This window comes from Camellia sinensis, chromosome 11 (assembly GCF_055761805.1).
Source record: "Camellia sinensis isolate YWXY chromosome 11, ASM5576180v1, whole genome shotgun sequence".
Lineage (NCBI taxonomy): Eukaryota > Viridiplantae > Streptophyta > Magnoliopsida > Ericales > Theaceae > Camellia > Camellia sinensis.
Window position 1 is genome coordinate 179,190,713 of NC_138971.1, and position 14,588 is coordinate 179,205,300.

Genomic DNA, 14,588 nt, shown 5'->3' on the forward strand with positions numbered 1-14,588 from the left:
AAGATTTTCATAAAACAATTCGATTTTCATAAACAAAAGATGGCTTAAACTCATCATATGGCTATAAATACAAGTCCAACTCAAACAATATCATGAAAACATCCAAAATACAAAATTGATCAACCAAAGCACATAAACTTGTATTATTGAAAAATAATTCATCAAGTAACAAGCAATATGCTACGAAGAAAGAAGAACTCACCTGAAATCCACAGCAACCTAATGATAAATAATGCATAAATTAATATCAATATGAACTTCAAACTAAACAAGTAACATGAAATAAAAACATGACATTCAATAAACGTACAACTAACACATAAAATAAAAACATGATGAGATTGTATGACAATTAAACAGGGCTATATGCGTTAAAACATGAAGATTAAACTAACCTATGCATGTTGGATGGTATACACAACTAACATATGCGAAATAAAAGTGAAAAGCTAACAAAAGCACTAACTGCCATGATCATGCACACTTACTAACATCCTAACCACTATCAAATGTGCAAAACATAATTAAAAAATGTTGGAATTAAAGAAAAATAGAGAACTTGCTAGTTTGAAATAAACCGAAAAACTCCTAAAAAAGGCAAGAAATTTGCTTGATTGCTTCTCTCAAGCTTTAGTCATGCTTTAATCAACTCTCTTCAAATCAATAACTACTTTCAATCACAGATTAGCTACTGCATTAGGGTTCCTGCATTAGGGTTCCTATATGCGTTAAAACATGAAGATTAAACTAACCTATACATGTTGGATGGTATACACAACTAAAATATGCGAAATAAAAGTGAAAAGCTAACAAAAGCACTAACTGCCATGATCATGCACACTTACTAACATCCTAACCACTATCAAATGTGCAAAACATAATTAAAAAATGTTGGAATTAAAGAAAAATAGAGAACTTGCTAGTTTGAAATAAACCGAAAAACTCCTAAAAAAGGCAAGAAATTTGCTTGATTGCTTCTCTCAAGCTTTAGCTATGCTTTAATCAACTCTCTTCAAATCAATAACTACTTTCAATCACAGATTAGCTACTTTCATTCAACTCTTCTTGGGTTTCTGACTGTGAGAAATAAGTTGGTTAGTAGGTTCCTACAACTTTTTATTTATTTATTTTCCCCCCTTTTCGCCCTTCCTTTTTCCAAAGAGGGGAAGGGCTGTCGTGATGGCATTTGAGTACTTCTGGCCCAGAAAGCCTTTTATGGTGGAAGGTTATGCTTGTTTCCACTCAATAAGACCTTATGCCCCAGTTACTTGGTGATTGCTAATTTTCTTCATATGGTCCTATCAAGTGGCACTCTCTATTAAATTATAGGCGATTAGTTATTTTCTTGTTACCATGGCCTGTCTTATGCTCCTTTTTTTTTTCTTATGTTTCTGGCTTCTGTAGTTGGAATAGCATCTGTCATCCTTATTGATTTTTTTATCATCATATTTGTTGGACACAACCCACACACCATATACAAGTTTCTCTTGTTTTCTCAGTTTGTGCTACCTTTTGCATCTTATGAATGTTCTCAGTTTTTGTTCATGTCTTGATTTTATCAGCTACAAAGGGATGTTTATAATGCTAATTTGCAGGCAATTACGTAATTTAGAAAAGGCTTTTGGAGGAGTTTGTGACCGCGCTGCTCTCATCCTGGATATATTCAACCAGAGGGCAGCAACACATGAAGCAGCTTTACAGGCAAATTTATAATTTTTTTGTGAGATAGTTTTCTGAATTTATGTTGTCCATTTACACTGGCAAGACTGAAGTTTTCTTAGGTTGCATTAGCACAAATGGAATATCAGTTACCTTGACTTACAAAAATTTGGAGTCACCTTGAGCGTCAAGCCGGAGGCAGGGTGAAAGGAATGGGTGAGAAACAAATTGAGGTGGACAAGCATATTTTACGTATGCAAGTAAGCAGTTGTCTTCTGCTGCTAGCAATCTATATATTTTTTGATTGTTTAGTAGGTTTTGGTTTAATTTACAGTGTCTAAAGTGATTCATGTTGTGTGGACATTTTAATATTTATGTTCTTCCTTAACATATGTGAGCTGTATTCTGTTATCTTGCTTCATTGATTTCTAACATGCCTTTCAAAAACTCATTTCAATGTTGTTTGGTAGTTATGAGGTGCATACTTTCTAAGAGGAAACTTTACATGTAAAGGGACCCCATGCTGTCAGGTACATCTCCTGCTGGACTTTCCCTTGACTCTTGGGAGATGGTCAAACTTAGAGGACCAACTTTTCTTTTCGCTTTAACTTCTGAAAATATTCTAGTAACTCTAATTTTGCTTGCTAATGTAAGTATTCATTTATTTTCCTTGTATTTCAACTAGAGGTAAATCTCTGTTCATAAGGAGGATATAATCAATTGTGAATTATTGCTAAACATTTTAACCATGATAATTATTCTTTAGCTAGAGTTGGAAGTCCTCTCCATGCCACCTTAATATGGGGTGGGGGGGATCAAGTGTTTATATAAATTTTATGACAATATTTTGGGTTGCAAATATTGAGCATAGTATCTTAGTGCACCCAAAAATCTATATTATCAGAGGTTTTACAGTTTAAGGAAATTGTTGCAGATTTTGTCGTGCACATCTTTCTGGAGCGTATGCAGCTATGTTTTCATTATCTTTAAAATTTGACTTTCCCTTTGTGGCATTGACAGATTGGTGTTCTTAAAAAAGAGCTAGAGTCAGTTCGTAAACATCGAAAGCAGTACAGAAACCGGCGTGTTTCTGTACCTGTCCCAGTCGTATCGTTGGCAGGGAAATTCATGAACTTGAAATAGAGTAAATCCATACCCTCCTTCTCTCTCTCTCTCTCTCTCTCTCTCTCTCTCTCTCTCTCTCGGTTTGGGGGGCAGGGGGATTTGTTCAATACTGGTTGGTAACATTTACAGATACGACATGTTCTATGCTTTTAGGTTGGGTATACAAATGCTGGAAAGAGCACGCTTTTAAATCGATTGACTGGGGCTAATGTTCTTGCTGAGGATCGCCTATTTGCAACACTTGATCTGACCACTAGAAGGGTACAGGTTAGTAAGGTGTACTTGAAAAGACTTGATTGTATGACAAGTATATATACACATTTTTATTTTTCTTGCCCCTTGATGATTATATAAGAGCAGTTAGTGAATATACTAATCAATGTCATGTGGAAAATGGTTCCATTTTTTGAAAGCCATTTCATTTACGTGCAACGTTCTTTAGCTCTGTTGGACAACATTGTACCTTCTATATCTTTTGATTTAAAGCTTCCTTTTTATGGATATAACTCACATATATGTTGTTCTGTTGGCTCTGTCCAGATGAAGAATGGGAAGGAGTTTCTTCTCACAGATACTGTTGGATTTATTCAAAAGTTACCAACTACACTGGTAAGCTCTGTTACATCTTCAAGTTACATATGTGACAATCATTGCTAATAATAATTTATATCACAAGAACTCCTTGTATCTTTCCTTTCTTTTTTGTTTCAAACTGACTATTGAAGAAGAGGTTCCAGTAAATGCAAACTTACTTGAAGCTCAAGAAATCATGTCATTTTTCCTTGTTCTTCCCTAATCAGTGCTTCTTGCTGCAGGTTGCTGCCTTTAGGGCAACCTTGGAGGAAATTTCTGAGTCATCCCTTCTGGTGCATGTGGTGGATATTAGGTATGACTTGGTGAATTAGTGAAGAGGATTTATCTCTGCTTGACAAACACTATTTTCTCATAACATATTGTTATCAAGTTCAGCCATCCACTGGCAGAGCAACAGATAGATACTATGGACAAGGTTCTAAGTGAACTGGATGTGGCATCAATTCCAAAGTTGATGGTGTGGAACAAGGTGATATATTTGTTCATTTGGTTATGAAAGTAGTTTATTGCAACACTTGATGTCTCTCTCTCTCTCTCTCTCTCTCTCTCTCTCTGATGTATAAGCATAAATATGCCTTTTGACTAAATCAATGGATTGCAGAGTTCCCATGAGCTGTCTCTTGACCTTCTGTTTTCTTTTTCAATTTATTGAATCATATTGAGTGAATAATTGTGTGGACCTTTTATTCACTCATTGGTCTGTCTCTTTCTCTCTCTCACTTTAAAAAAAAGAGAGAGGAAAGAATTGAAGATAAACTGGCCAAGTTTGTGAACTGCATCCTTCACATACTTGAAAGTGGAGATGCAAAATGAGTGTTTTATCTGCATATTCATGATTGTCAAAATGAAGATTTCTGTCCCTAACCCTTTGTGTGTGTGTGTGTGCGCGCGCGTCATTATTTCATTTATCAAATTTAAATTAAGTGATAGGTTGGCACTTGAAGCATTCATTGAATGGCACAGTAGACTTAAACCGTTTTGTCCAGACTTGGGAAGGGTGTTTTGCCTTTGTTACTCCGACTAGTTTTTTAAAAACTGATCTTTTTTCAAGTCTGAGATTCTTATCTGGAATGTGAAGCTTCTTGTTGATGTTGACCATTCATTATTTTGGTAGTGACAAGTGCTTGATTATGGCCATAGCATCTCTTGTGTTATAGGGAAGCCACAAGATTACTTCTACATTTATTTACAACAGGTTGATAAAGCCAGTGATCCTCTAAAAATCAAATTGGAAGCAGAGAAAAGAGAAGACACAGTATGCATCTCTGCCATAATTGGTGATGGATTAGATGAATTCTGCAGTGCAGTTCAGGAAAAACTTAAGGTAGTTGATGTCAATTTTTTGGGTGCCCTTCAGAATAGTTGTTTCTGTTTGTTTTTTTATGTCAAGCATGATGTCACCCAGTACTTAAAATTTCTTGTTTTTGTAAGTTTTTTTTTTCATTTTTGTCTTTTTTCCCAATGCTACTTTTTCTTTCTCCAGGATTCTATGGTATGGGTGGAAGCTTTGATTCCATTCAACAAAGGGGAATTTCTCAGTACCATACATCAGGTTGGAATGGTCGAGAAAACAGTAAGTATTGTTATCGTGCACCATGAATCAATATGTCATTATTTTTGCATCCCTTTTTCATTCCTTCAATCTCTATGGAGGAATTAATAGTTTTACTGGTGATATGATAATTTAATTAAAAAGGTAAAAGGTTGATCGGGAACATTGATAAGAAAGTTTACAAGAGAATAGAAAAATATTCCTTAGGTCACCCAGCAGAGTGGTGTGAGGGGTGATGCATTGACATTGGAAAAGGGGGGAAAAAGGAAGAAGAAAAAAACATGCAAACAAATTTCACATCCTTATAATTTATGTTTGAAAACATTCAAAGATGTATATTGTTGTCTACTTGTTTATATAAATCCTCTAAGCTGGTCTTATAATCTATTACAATGAAGATCTGGCGAGATATATCATATATCAAATTTTACAGACTGATTCAATCAAAAAATAATCTAACACTATAGTATCTCAAGTAGGTAGTACGATTAGCTTAAACAAGATACTAGCTCTTACTGGTTTAATATTTAAACTTTAAGCAAAGTCTAAGAAGTATGGACACTTCTAAGAAGGCGGTATGTTGGTGTCCGACACGTGTCAGATATTTCTTCGACTTGGACATGCTTTGGCCACTTGGGGATTTACAAGTTTGAACAAAATAGCTTAGGATGTAAAGATTTAAAATATATATATATATATATATATGTAGATTTATACCCAATTAATCCCTCATTTAAATTTTAGAAATTAATGTTATTATATATATATATATACTAGGATAACCCGTGCCTGAAGGCACGGTCAATAGTTTTTTTGGTACCACACGGGTTACGGAATTCAATTGTAATAAATCAATTTAAAATGATATATCACTCTAATTTAATACTTCACAAATAAGAAGTTGAAATTGTTTCTACATAGTAAACTGGCAAAAACATTCATAAATTTCAAATAACAAACTTCAAAATTACAGTCCAAATAATAAATTTTATATTACAGTGTAGCATAAGCAAATAATAGAATCTAAAAATATTTGCTAAAATTCAAGTCCAAACAACAAATTTTAGAATTCAATCCACGCTAAAATGACACATGTATAGCAAACCTTCAATAAAAGGATGTTACTGAATTAGTATCATAACTGATAACCTTTTCAGTTTATCAAATTTCAATACCTTCAAGAAAATGTGAACAAACATTTTGGTACAAAAGAGTAATCATTCTAACTAAAAATAATAATAATTAACCATCCGGTTTAGAATGAGCGCCAACTAACTACACACATAAAGAGAAGCAACAACCCAAGGTTTCCAATACGGATCAGCCACCTACAACAAAATCACTCGCTTAAATTCACTTTAAAAAACCAATAGCTATGAGAAATCACATTAAAATACATATGAGAAATCAACAAAATGATTCTTTAAAAGCAACTCTAATTTGACAACAAAATGAACTCATTGCAGTAATTGTCATTAATTTGAAGAACAATAACAAATGCATGAATAGCTTAATATAATATTATTGAATCAGATTATTTTACGGTTTCAATTTGAACAATACCAAAAAAACTCAACAAACCCATGTTTAAGAGTTATAATTGCATATTTCACAATTTTTTGCAATGATCTTTGACAAAAATCATAGAATCCAAAAATCAACTCAATAGGCAGGATAACAAACTGAGTGAATATTAAATTAAATTAAGTGAAGCTTAAGACAAAAATCATAGAATCCAAAAATCAACTCAATCAGAATACTTAAGACGAAGCTTTAAAGATAGAAGTTTATAATATATAAAACTTAACAAATTGCTTAAAATTTGAAACATTCTAAATGACTCAAATAGCATGATGAAATTCTCAACAACCAATAAGAAATTCTAAAAAAAGAAGACGACTTTTGCTAATGAAAGTTTGAAAAGTATGACACTACAAACTCAAACCAATTAAGATATTAATTTCAAAATCAATTAATTGAAAAATTCAAATCCTAATCATTAACACAAAGAAGCCATGCATTTGACCATGAATTTGAATCTTAGTAAATAAAAACTCGAACTTAGCTTTATAGCTTTAAAACAAATTAACTCATTAATTCTATAATTCTGTTAAGAGTCCATTGGTTGAATTTACAAAATCATTGCATTCATATAATGCCCTAATGTGACTAAGTGGTATTTTGGGAAGATGGTAAAAAGCAGCTTTTTTGCTTTTAACCAAACTTTTTGGGAGTGTTTGCGAAGTTAGTAAAAAACTGATTTTTTTTTTAATTAATATTTATTTATGGTGTCACATCACACCAAAATGACTAAAATAACCTCACCAAATTTAAAAAAATTACGTTTGACCCAAATCTATAATATGTAAATATTGAGAGTAATTATGTAATTTCCTAACCTACTTTTTCTACTTGCGAAATGAGCAAAAAAACGCTGCTGTGCGTTTTGCTCCAAACGCCAACCTGGCGTTTTTCCCTTTCCCCAAAAGAGCCCTAAACTAATCATGTAAATGAAAAAGTACTTTAAATAAGAGTAATTACACAGATGATTAATTTGGAAGTCATTAATTATATCAACTACAACCATTTTAAAATTGAAATTGTTGCATTAAAAAATAACTATAGTAAAAGGACTTTAAAATGGTCCAATAGTCATTTTAGTAACTATATATGAAATAAATAATAAAAAAATCAAATCAAATCAGACGGATTAAAGGAATGTTATCCAAAGAAGAAAAAAAATGTCTAATATGAATTGCTAGCATATCACTCGTGCCTAAAGGCACTCCCATATAAACAACTTAAATGGTTAAATCTTTTCTCTATAAAAAATAAAAAATAAAAAATAAATCATACAACATACAACATAGAAGTTTGAAGAGATTACCTTAATTGGAGCGTTCAAGGGTGCCGTTGGTTTGTTTCCTCCTATCAATGAACAACCCCTGACTCTTTCAAAAGCTTCTTCATCTCATCCAATTCCTATAGATTCATATCCAACCAACAGTGGTAGAGTATTTAGCATGAATAAGGAAGAAGATCAAAAAAGCAAAAGTACTTAGGAACATGACATATTTCAAAAAATTATTTAGGAACATAAAGTCTAAATAGGAGAGTATTTAGGAATATGACATATTTTCATAGTACATACCGTAGAAAAAAGTAGAAAATTTAAAATTTACTTCGCAAAAGTGTCACCCTTCCAAAAATATATATTTAAAAAAAAAATCCATTTTCACTACTAAGATAAATGTGGAACATAAAAACTTTATAAAATTCATGTGAGTTTACCACTTTGGATGCCATTTAGGATAAAGATGAAAGAGATTGTCATATCTTTTCAAACAAATTGAACGAAGTATGCACAAATTGTTGCTCACTCGAGATTGCCACTCTTTCAACACTCATCAATCAAAGAAGTGCACGTTTAGTTTAATATTGTAACTCCCAGAACAATAAATACAAAATCATTAGAGAGATAAGAAAAACTTAACCTTAAAAAAATGTAGACCTATAAAAGGGAGCTGATATTACCATTCGCTTCTAGTCTTCATTCACCTGTAAAATACAGAAAAGAGCTAATATGATAATTAAAAGAGACTACCCAATTCAAAACAAACACACGCATTGTCACACTATTAAAAGGTTTTTCATAAACCACCCAATTCAAACTAAACACAAACAATGTTGCACAATAATAATAGATTACCCAATGCAAACACTACCAAAAAACACAACACATTGTCAACACAGATACAAATTAATAACAGAACAAAAACCAAACAAAGAAAAGATAACCCTGCTCTTGAAATCATAGAGAATGTTAAGCCCTTTGTGATATTCACGTCTTTCATAATGACTGAGAATATTTTACAGAGCAACAACATGAAAGTAGTTAAAAAAACCCAAGTACTCCATTGTGAATCTGAAACCCAAGTACTCCATTGTAAAAAAACCCAAGTAGTTAAAAAACCCAAGTACTCCATTGGTTTCAGATTCTATAAGGAATGTCTTCGTAATTATGTTACAATTGTGAAATTTGTTGTATTTTTTTTTCAAATCTCAAGGGAGGTTAGTGTAATTTACCCCCATTTTTTTCTATCAAATGTTTTCAGATTATTGCCTTTGCTTTCTAGGTATCTCTTCACTAAATTAACGGCAGTATATCTTAGACTTGGGGTTTTATGGGTTGCTGTGGTTTGATGCTCTAGTGAAACATGATGTTGAAAAACATAATGCATTAAGAATGCATAGTTGTAAAGGTAGATGTGTAGGTGAAGATATACTTACAAAACCAGATTAGCCAATGTGAGAAGAAAAGGACACCTGAGAGTCTTTCTCACAAAGTTATCCATAATGTTGTATTGTATCCATCAAGTCAAAGTCAATTCTTTTGCCATCTCTTAAGGTTCCCAAATGATAGGGTCTCTTTCATATGTAGAAGCAGCTTCAGATTTGGCATCCTGTCCTCCTATGGATTATTATTATTATTATTATTATTATTATTATTATTATTTGTATATTGTATTTGAATTATAGATTTGAATAGAGATTTAAAAAGAAAAGACAAAACGTGAATGAAATATAATTATATTTTATTTATATTTCATTTATTTTTTTTCTTTTCCTTTCAAAATTACTTCTCAAATTTATGAGAAGTAAAAAACCCAAGTACTCCATTGTAAAAAATTCTTAGAATCTGAAACCAACAGATTCTGTAAATATTTCTGTAAGTACCCACAAATTTGAAATCCATCTATAAATACCATATTTATAAGTTGAGAAATATGAAATCCATCTATAAATACCAAATCTGAAATCCATCAATTAGCCGTAAACTTGAGAAATCTAACCATGTTTGTAATAGGAATCTTCAAAATCACAAAGAATGTTAGAAAAATAATCAAACTAAGAATAACATTAGCATGAATCTATATGTCAAATCACCAAAAACAGTAGTTAGAGATTGAAAGTGCTAATGATTTTTGCATGGGTCTACCCACAACGCATACCATAATCTCTACTTAATAAGTATATACCATATTCTTAACTCTCAACCTTTTTTCTTTTTTTCCAGTAATCATTCTGGTTCCAGGATATGAAATCTCATTACCTTAAAGACATTGGTGCAGGAAAACCTTTATGAGTTGAGTGCACCGAATCGAATGAAGCTAGAAAGTAAAAAGTAAGGAAAGAGATGGTCTAAAGATCTGGCAAAGATAAAGAACAAAGGTAAGAAGGTAGATATTATGAAAGGGAAGGTAAGAATAAGAGAAAAAAAAGCCTAAACAATTACCATATTGTTTTTTTTTTATGATATTGAACTAAATTGTTATTGTCAAATTTTTCGTTAAAAGTAATGAGGTATGTTAATCATGCTGTTTGATTTTAATAATGTTTAAGTTGGGATGACAAATTCCCCCATCCAACCAACCAAAAAAAAAAGTGAAGAAGAAAAAATAGTAGGGTGGGAGGTAACCTTCTTAGAATCTTCTTCTCTCTTACTTCATACTTCTCTTGGCACATCTCTGACAACCATGCCCCTGGACTCACCAACTGTTTCCACATCCAACCACAAATTCACAAATCATTAGAAAGAATCATAACCCACCCAAATCACTGCTGATTTTTCTTTTCTTCTTATCTTATTTTATCTTAGCCAAAAAGAAAAAGAAAACCAAGATCATATAACTGAAATTGAATTCCTTTGCATTCCCAGGTAATAATTTCAGAGACATAAAATCACACGCAGACGGAGACAAAGTCAGGGAAACACACACACACACACAGAGAGAGAGAGAGAGAGAGAGAGAGAGAGAGAGAGAGACTTACAAGTAATGTTCTTTGGATGATTTTGGCCCTTTTCTTAGGCCTCTGAGGAGGTTTACAGCCTTTGATGGCCATAAAATCCTCCTCTTTCTCTTTACTCGACAAACTTATATACAGCTTCGGCCAAACAATCTCTCCTTTGTTTTCATCCCCGCCACTACCACCAACTCTCTCTCCTCCATCCATCATAATCGAACCACCGGCCTTTCCATTCTCATCCAACCCCAACCCCAACCCAGCCACTGACCCTCTCGTGGTGTAGTACCTGTCTTCCTTCTCTGGAGAACCTGATGCCGACTTCCGATTCTCCGAATTCCTGCAAATCACACCCACATGCAAATCAATATGTAATGACAAAGTGAGGAAACACAAATCATTAATTTTTCAGTGAGAATAAGCCAATTTTATAGCTTATTAACATTTCTATTTTCCCCTTTGTTTAGATACTCTCAGAAGATAACAAATAAGATTGGTTTGCTCACCTTTAGATTATTCTTTTTGCAGGGCGTTTGGGGCTGCCACTGTTAACGAAGAGGGATGGCAGAGACAGAGAGGGAGGAAGAGAGTAATTGGGGTTCGGGGTTGGGTCTCTGGCAAGGGAATGGGCTTCGATGGAGGTAGAGAGAGAGGTGTGTTCAAAATTTGAAAATTGAAAGAGAGATTTTGAGCAGAGATGAGTACATATGAGAGAGAGATTTTCAGCCACATTAGAGGTGAGAGACATTTTGGACCATTAGATGTTGATGGTAATTGATCTCAACCATTGAAATGTCTTTGTAGGACAAATGAGAATGAGACATTTTTAAAGTCAATAACCAACTTGATCGCAGATTATGTAACGAATACAGAGCTTAATGCAATAGATGTGTTTTGACTGAAATTATTGCTGAAAACACTTGAATTCTATTAGTGAAGACAAAAAAACATAGCAAAACAATATTTGAATTACAACTTGACATAGTTTACAACAACGTTTATACCTTGGGGACAACGTTCACAATTGGTATTTTATTAAACAATGAACTCCATGCACATGGAGCTTACCTACGGCGGCGACAACAACGTACTCACTTCTAATCTATTTAAACAGAGTGGTCTTTACCTTTAGTTTGAAAAGAGTGAGCGAAGTGATCGACTCGAGACAAAAAGAGAAGGGGAGCGAGCAGTTCCGACAGAATTAGAATCTGAAACCAACAAAAAATCTGACCTCACCACATATAATTTTAAACAAACAAACAAAAAAGAGAGGAAATTTTTTATGGATTTTGAATAACAGTATTTTAAACAATGAAAAGTTGAATCAAATAACCCAAACAATCCCAATGTGGCCAACAGCTAACAAAAAAACAACAAATAAAAAATAAAAAAATCAGTAGACAAATCACCAGAACCAAACACCAAGGATGCGGGGGGTAGATGTAGAGAAAACTGTGTAACTATACCTTAGCATCATTCCAACTTGATGTAGATCAATCAGCATTCCTATTTGAGAGCCATCAACCCCATTCGATACATACGATCGGCTATGGACTCTGGATTCTCAACATCCCTTCTCTTCGTCGTCTGATCAAGCCCCAAAAAACCCCCAAACCCAAAAAATAAAATCACAAATTTAGGCAATGATATTCGAGAGAGAATCGATACATATATACATAGAATATATACATAGAAGGGTTGGATGAGGAATACCTTGAGACGGTGACAGAGAGAGAGAAAATCGATGGCAGGAGAAGCGGGGACCGAGGATGAATCGGAGTGTGGTGGTGATGATGAGGATGAAGAAGGAGGCTCGGTGGCCATTCGAAAAACCCTAGAAGGGTTGGATGAGGAAGTTCGAGCTCTGAAAAACTTGAATCGAATGAGTTCAGTCGAAGCGAGTGAAGGTACCAAGAAGGATTTACAGAACACTCGACTCCCATTTGAAATCAAGAAGAAGAGAGGGAGAAGGGTTAGGTGGGAGGCAGACCTGTGAGACACAGAAGAAGAGGAGTGTTTGATACACTTGGGTAGAAATGAGAGGAGTGTTTGAGAGACAACCGTTAGATGCTGATCAGGAAAGATCTCAACCATTGATACAAATGTATCTCTCATACATTTTTACACATTTTCAAAATCCTTCCTCCCTTATTATATAGATATATATATATTGTTTTCTTTGAATGAAATATTCGCATTTATGACTTTTAATAAATAAATAAAATTATATATTTCGAGTGTCCTCCCCATGTGTCATGTCGTACAATTTTTAAAAATTGTCATGTTGGTGTAGTGTCTTGTGCAACAAAGTAAATATGGAATAGCATGTTAAACATTATTGTAAAATCACTAACTTCTTCATTTCAACTAAAATGTCCTTGTCCAATCAATTTTTCTACATCATTCATGTTAGTATTTTTATATTTATTTATTATTATTATTATTTGATGACTGAGAACGTGGCCTAGACAGGGTCTTTTAGATCCACCCTGTGTGTAAACTTAGTTTTCAGATGTCACTCCCTAAGCCTATGAATCGGGCAAAGTAAAGGGGAGTCAACCCTTAAACCTCTCCTGGATAGAATCATGGGGACTAACCATTCAAGTTACCCCTTTAATCATGATATTCATGATGCAGCCAATGAGATTTGAACTTGATCCCTTCCTCTTCATTTTCTAAATTTTTTAATTGAACATCAACCCATACCTTGAGCAAACAACTTTTAAAAGGTGGGCATCATAGGTGACAGGTTCGGAAGGTTTGCAGGGTGAGTTTTTGTGCTCAAGAAAGATTTGTAGATGGTTGATGTTTTTTCTTTTTATTAAAAGAAAAAAAGAAAAATCAAAAATCAAATTGGTGATATCAACCCAGACAATGTGATGAGGCATATGAGAGAAGCAAAGTGAGAAAATTTTCATCCATCTTTGACATTTTGATTTTACCTTTCCAAAATTGGATTGAGTTAATAATATAATAATGTGCAATCCATTATCTAATTCTTAGTTTGTCTTTATTTTTTCTCAACAACGTTCTTTTGGATTTGCAGGAATATATGGAGAATGGGACATTGGTCAGGGCTTATGTGCCGCTCTAGTTTGCAAGGCTACTTACCCCAATCAGAAAAGAATGATTTGGTTTTATCTATGAATGAGGTAGAGACCATGTATATATAATAAATTCATGATACAATTTAGGAAACGATATAAATAAGGAAACAATATTAAATCAGTGATTGATACAATCATAGATTATATACATAATACTAAAATGAAAAGATTCTCTGTACTCTAATTTCTATATTCAACACTCATCTTCAAGTTGGTGTGAAGATATTCAACAATTGCAGCTTGGCAATGGATGATTGGAAGAAGCCAGAAAAACCTCAACGGCTAGTCCAAATAAATACTACCGAACAAATTTCGTAGTCCATTAAATAAAAAAGGCTAAAAAGTGTTTAATAAATCAGCACCACACCTTAGAAACGGAAAAAACAGGGACTGAACTGCCCTAGAAGAGTTGCCGAAGCATCTATGGCCGCCAACAAGACCTTGGTCAGAATTAGATGCCGAAACTAATGCTAGGAGATGATTTATGGTCGTGTCAGACTGTTGTAGAAACTAATCAGAATTGATGTCAAAACAGTTTAAGTTCATGCTAGACCGTTGTAGGAACTGATCGAAATCATTGTCGGGACAATTTACAGGGTCATGCCGGACCGTTGTAGGAACTAACAAGAATCAATGTCGGGACAGTTTAACGGGTCATGTCGGAACGATGTAAAGAACTAGATGTTGAACCAGTAAGTGTGGCACATACATAACTTATGATGTGGTGTTGAACGAAGATGACAACA

The 14,588-nt window shown here is 33.7% G+C and overlaps 2 protein-coding genes across 2 annotated transcripts; one reads left to right on the forward strand and one right to left on the reverse strand.

Annotated features, from left to right (window-relative positions):
• Positions 1 to 1,473: 1,473 nt before the first annotated feature.
• On the forward strand, positions 1,474 to 13,964 carry LOC114290323 (uncharacterized). Its single transcript, XM_082896623.1, has 10 exons — positions 1,474 to 1,701; positions 1,782 to 1,919; positions 2,680 to 2,803; positions 2,938 to 3,051; positions 3,325 to 3,393; positions 3,600 to 3,670; positions 3,754 to 3,847; positions 4,574 to 4,702; positions 4,862 to 4,951; positions 13,782 to 13,964. The coding sequence occupies exons 5-10, from the start codon at positions 3,325 to 3,327 to the stop codon at positions 13,827 to 13,829; spliced, it is 501 nt and encodes a 166-aa protein (XP_082752749.1). The 5' UTR covers positions 1,474 to 1,701; positions 1,782 to 1,919; positions 2,680 to 2,803; positions 2,938 to 3,051; the 3' UTR covers positions 13,830 to 13,964.
• On the reverse strand, positions 9,623 to 12,889 carry LOC145789255 (uncharacterized). Its single transcript, XM_082896568.1, has 5 exons — positions 12,449 to 12,889; positions 12,202 to 12,322; positions 10,763 to 11,075; positions 10,410 to 10,486; positions 9,623 to 9,686 (listed from the first exon to the last, which is right to left on the reverse strand). The coding sequence occupies exons 2-5, from the start codon at positions 12,237 to 12,239 to the stop codon at positions 9,623 to 9,625; spliced, it is 492 nt and encodes a 163-aa protein (XP_082752694.1). The 5' UTR covers positions 12,240 to 12,322; positions 12,449 to 12,889.
• Positions 13,965 to 14,588: the final 624 nt, after the last annotated feature.

What these genes read in the sequence shown, in the direction of transcription:
- LOC114290323 (XM_082896623.1), top strand. Translation starts at nt 3,325, where the DNA reads ATGAAGAATGGGAAGGAGTTTCTTCTCACAGATACTGTTGGATTTATT. An exon ending in AGTTGATGGTGTGGAACAAG is followed by an intron (nt 3,848 to 4,573) that starts GTGATATATTTG and finishes TATTTACAACAG; the next exon opens with GTTGATAAAGCCAGTGATCC. An exon ending in CAGTTCAGGAAAAACTTAAG is followed by an intron (nt 4,703 to 4,861) that starts GTAGTTGATGTC and finishes TTCTTTCTCCAG; the next exon opens with GATTCTATGGTATGGGTGGA.
- LOC145789255 (XM_082896568.1), bottom strand. Translation starts at nt 12,239, where the DNA reads ATGCTGATTGATCTACATCAAGTTGGAATGATGCTAAG. An exon ending in CAAGTTGGAATGATGCTAAG is followed by an intron (nt 11,076 to 12,201) that starts GTATAGTTACAC and finishes TGTGATTTGCAG; the next exon opens with GAATTCGGAGAATCGGAAGT. An exon ending in TCATCCAAAGAACATTACTT is followed by an intron (nt 10,487 to 10,762) that starts GTAAGTCTCTCT and finishes ATGTGGAAACAG; the next exon opens with TTGGTGAGTCCAGGGGCATG.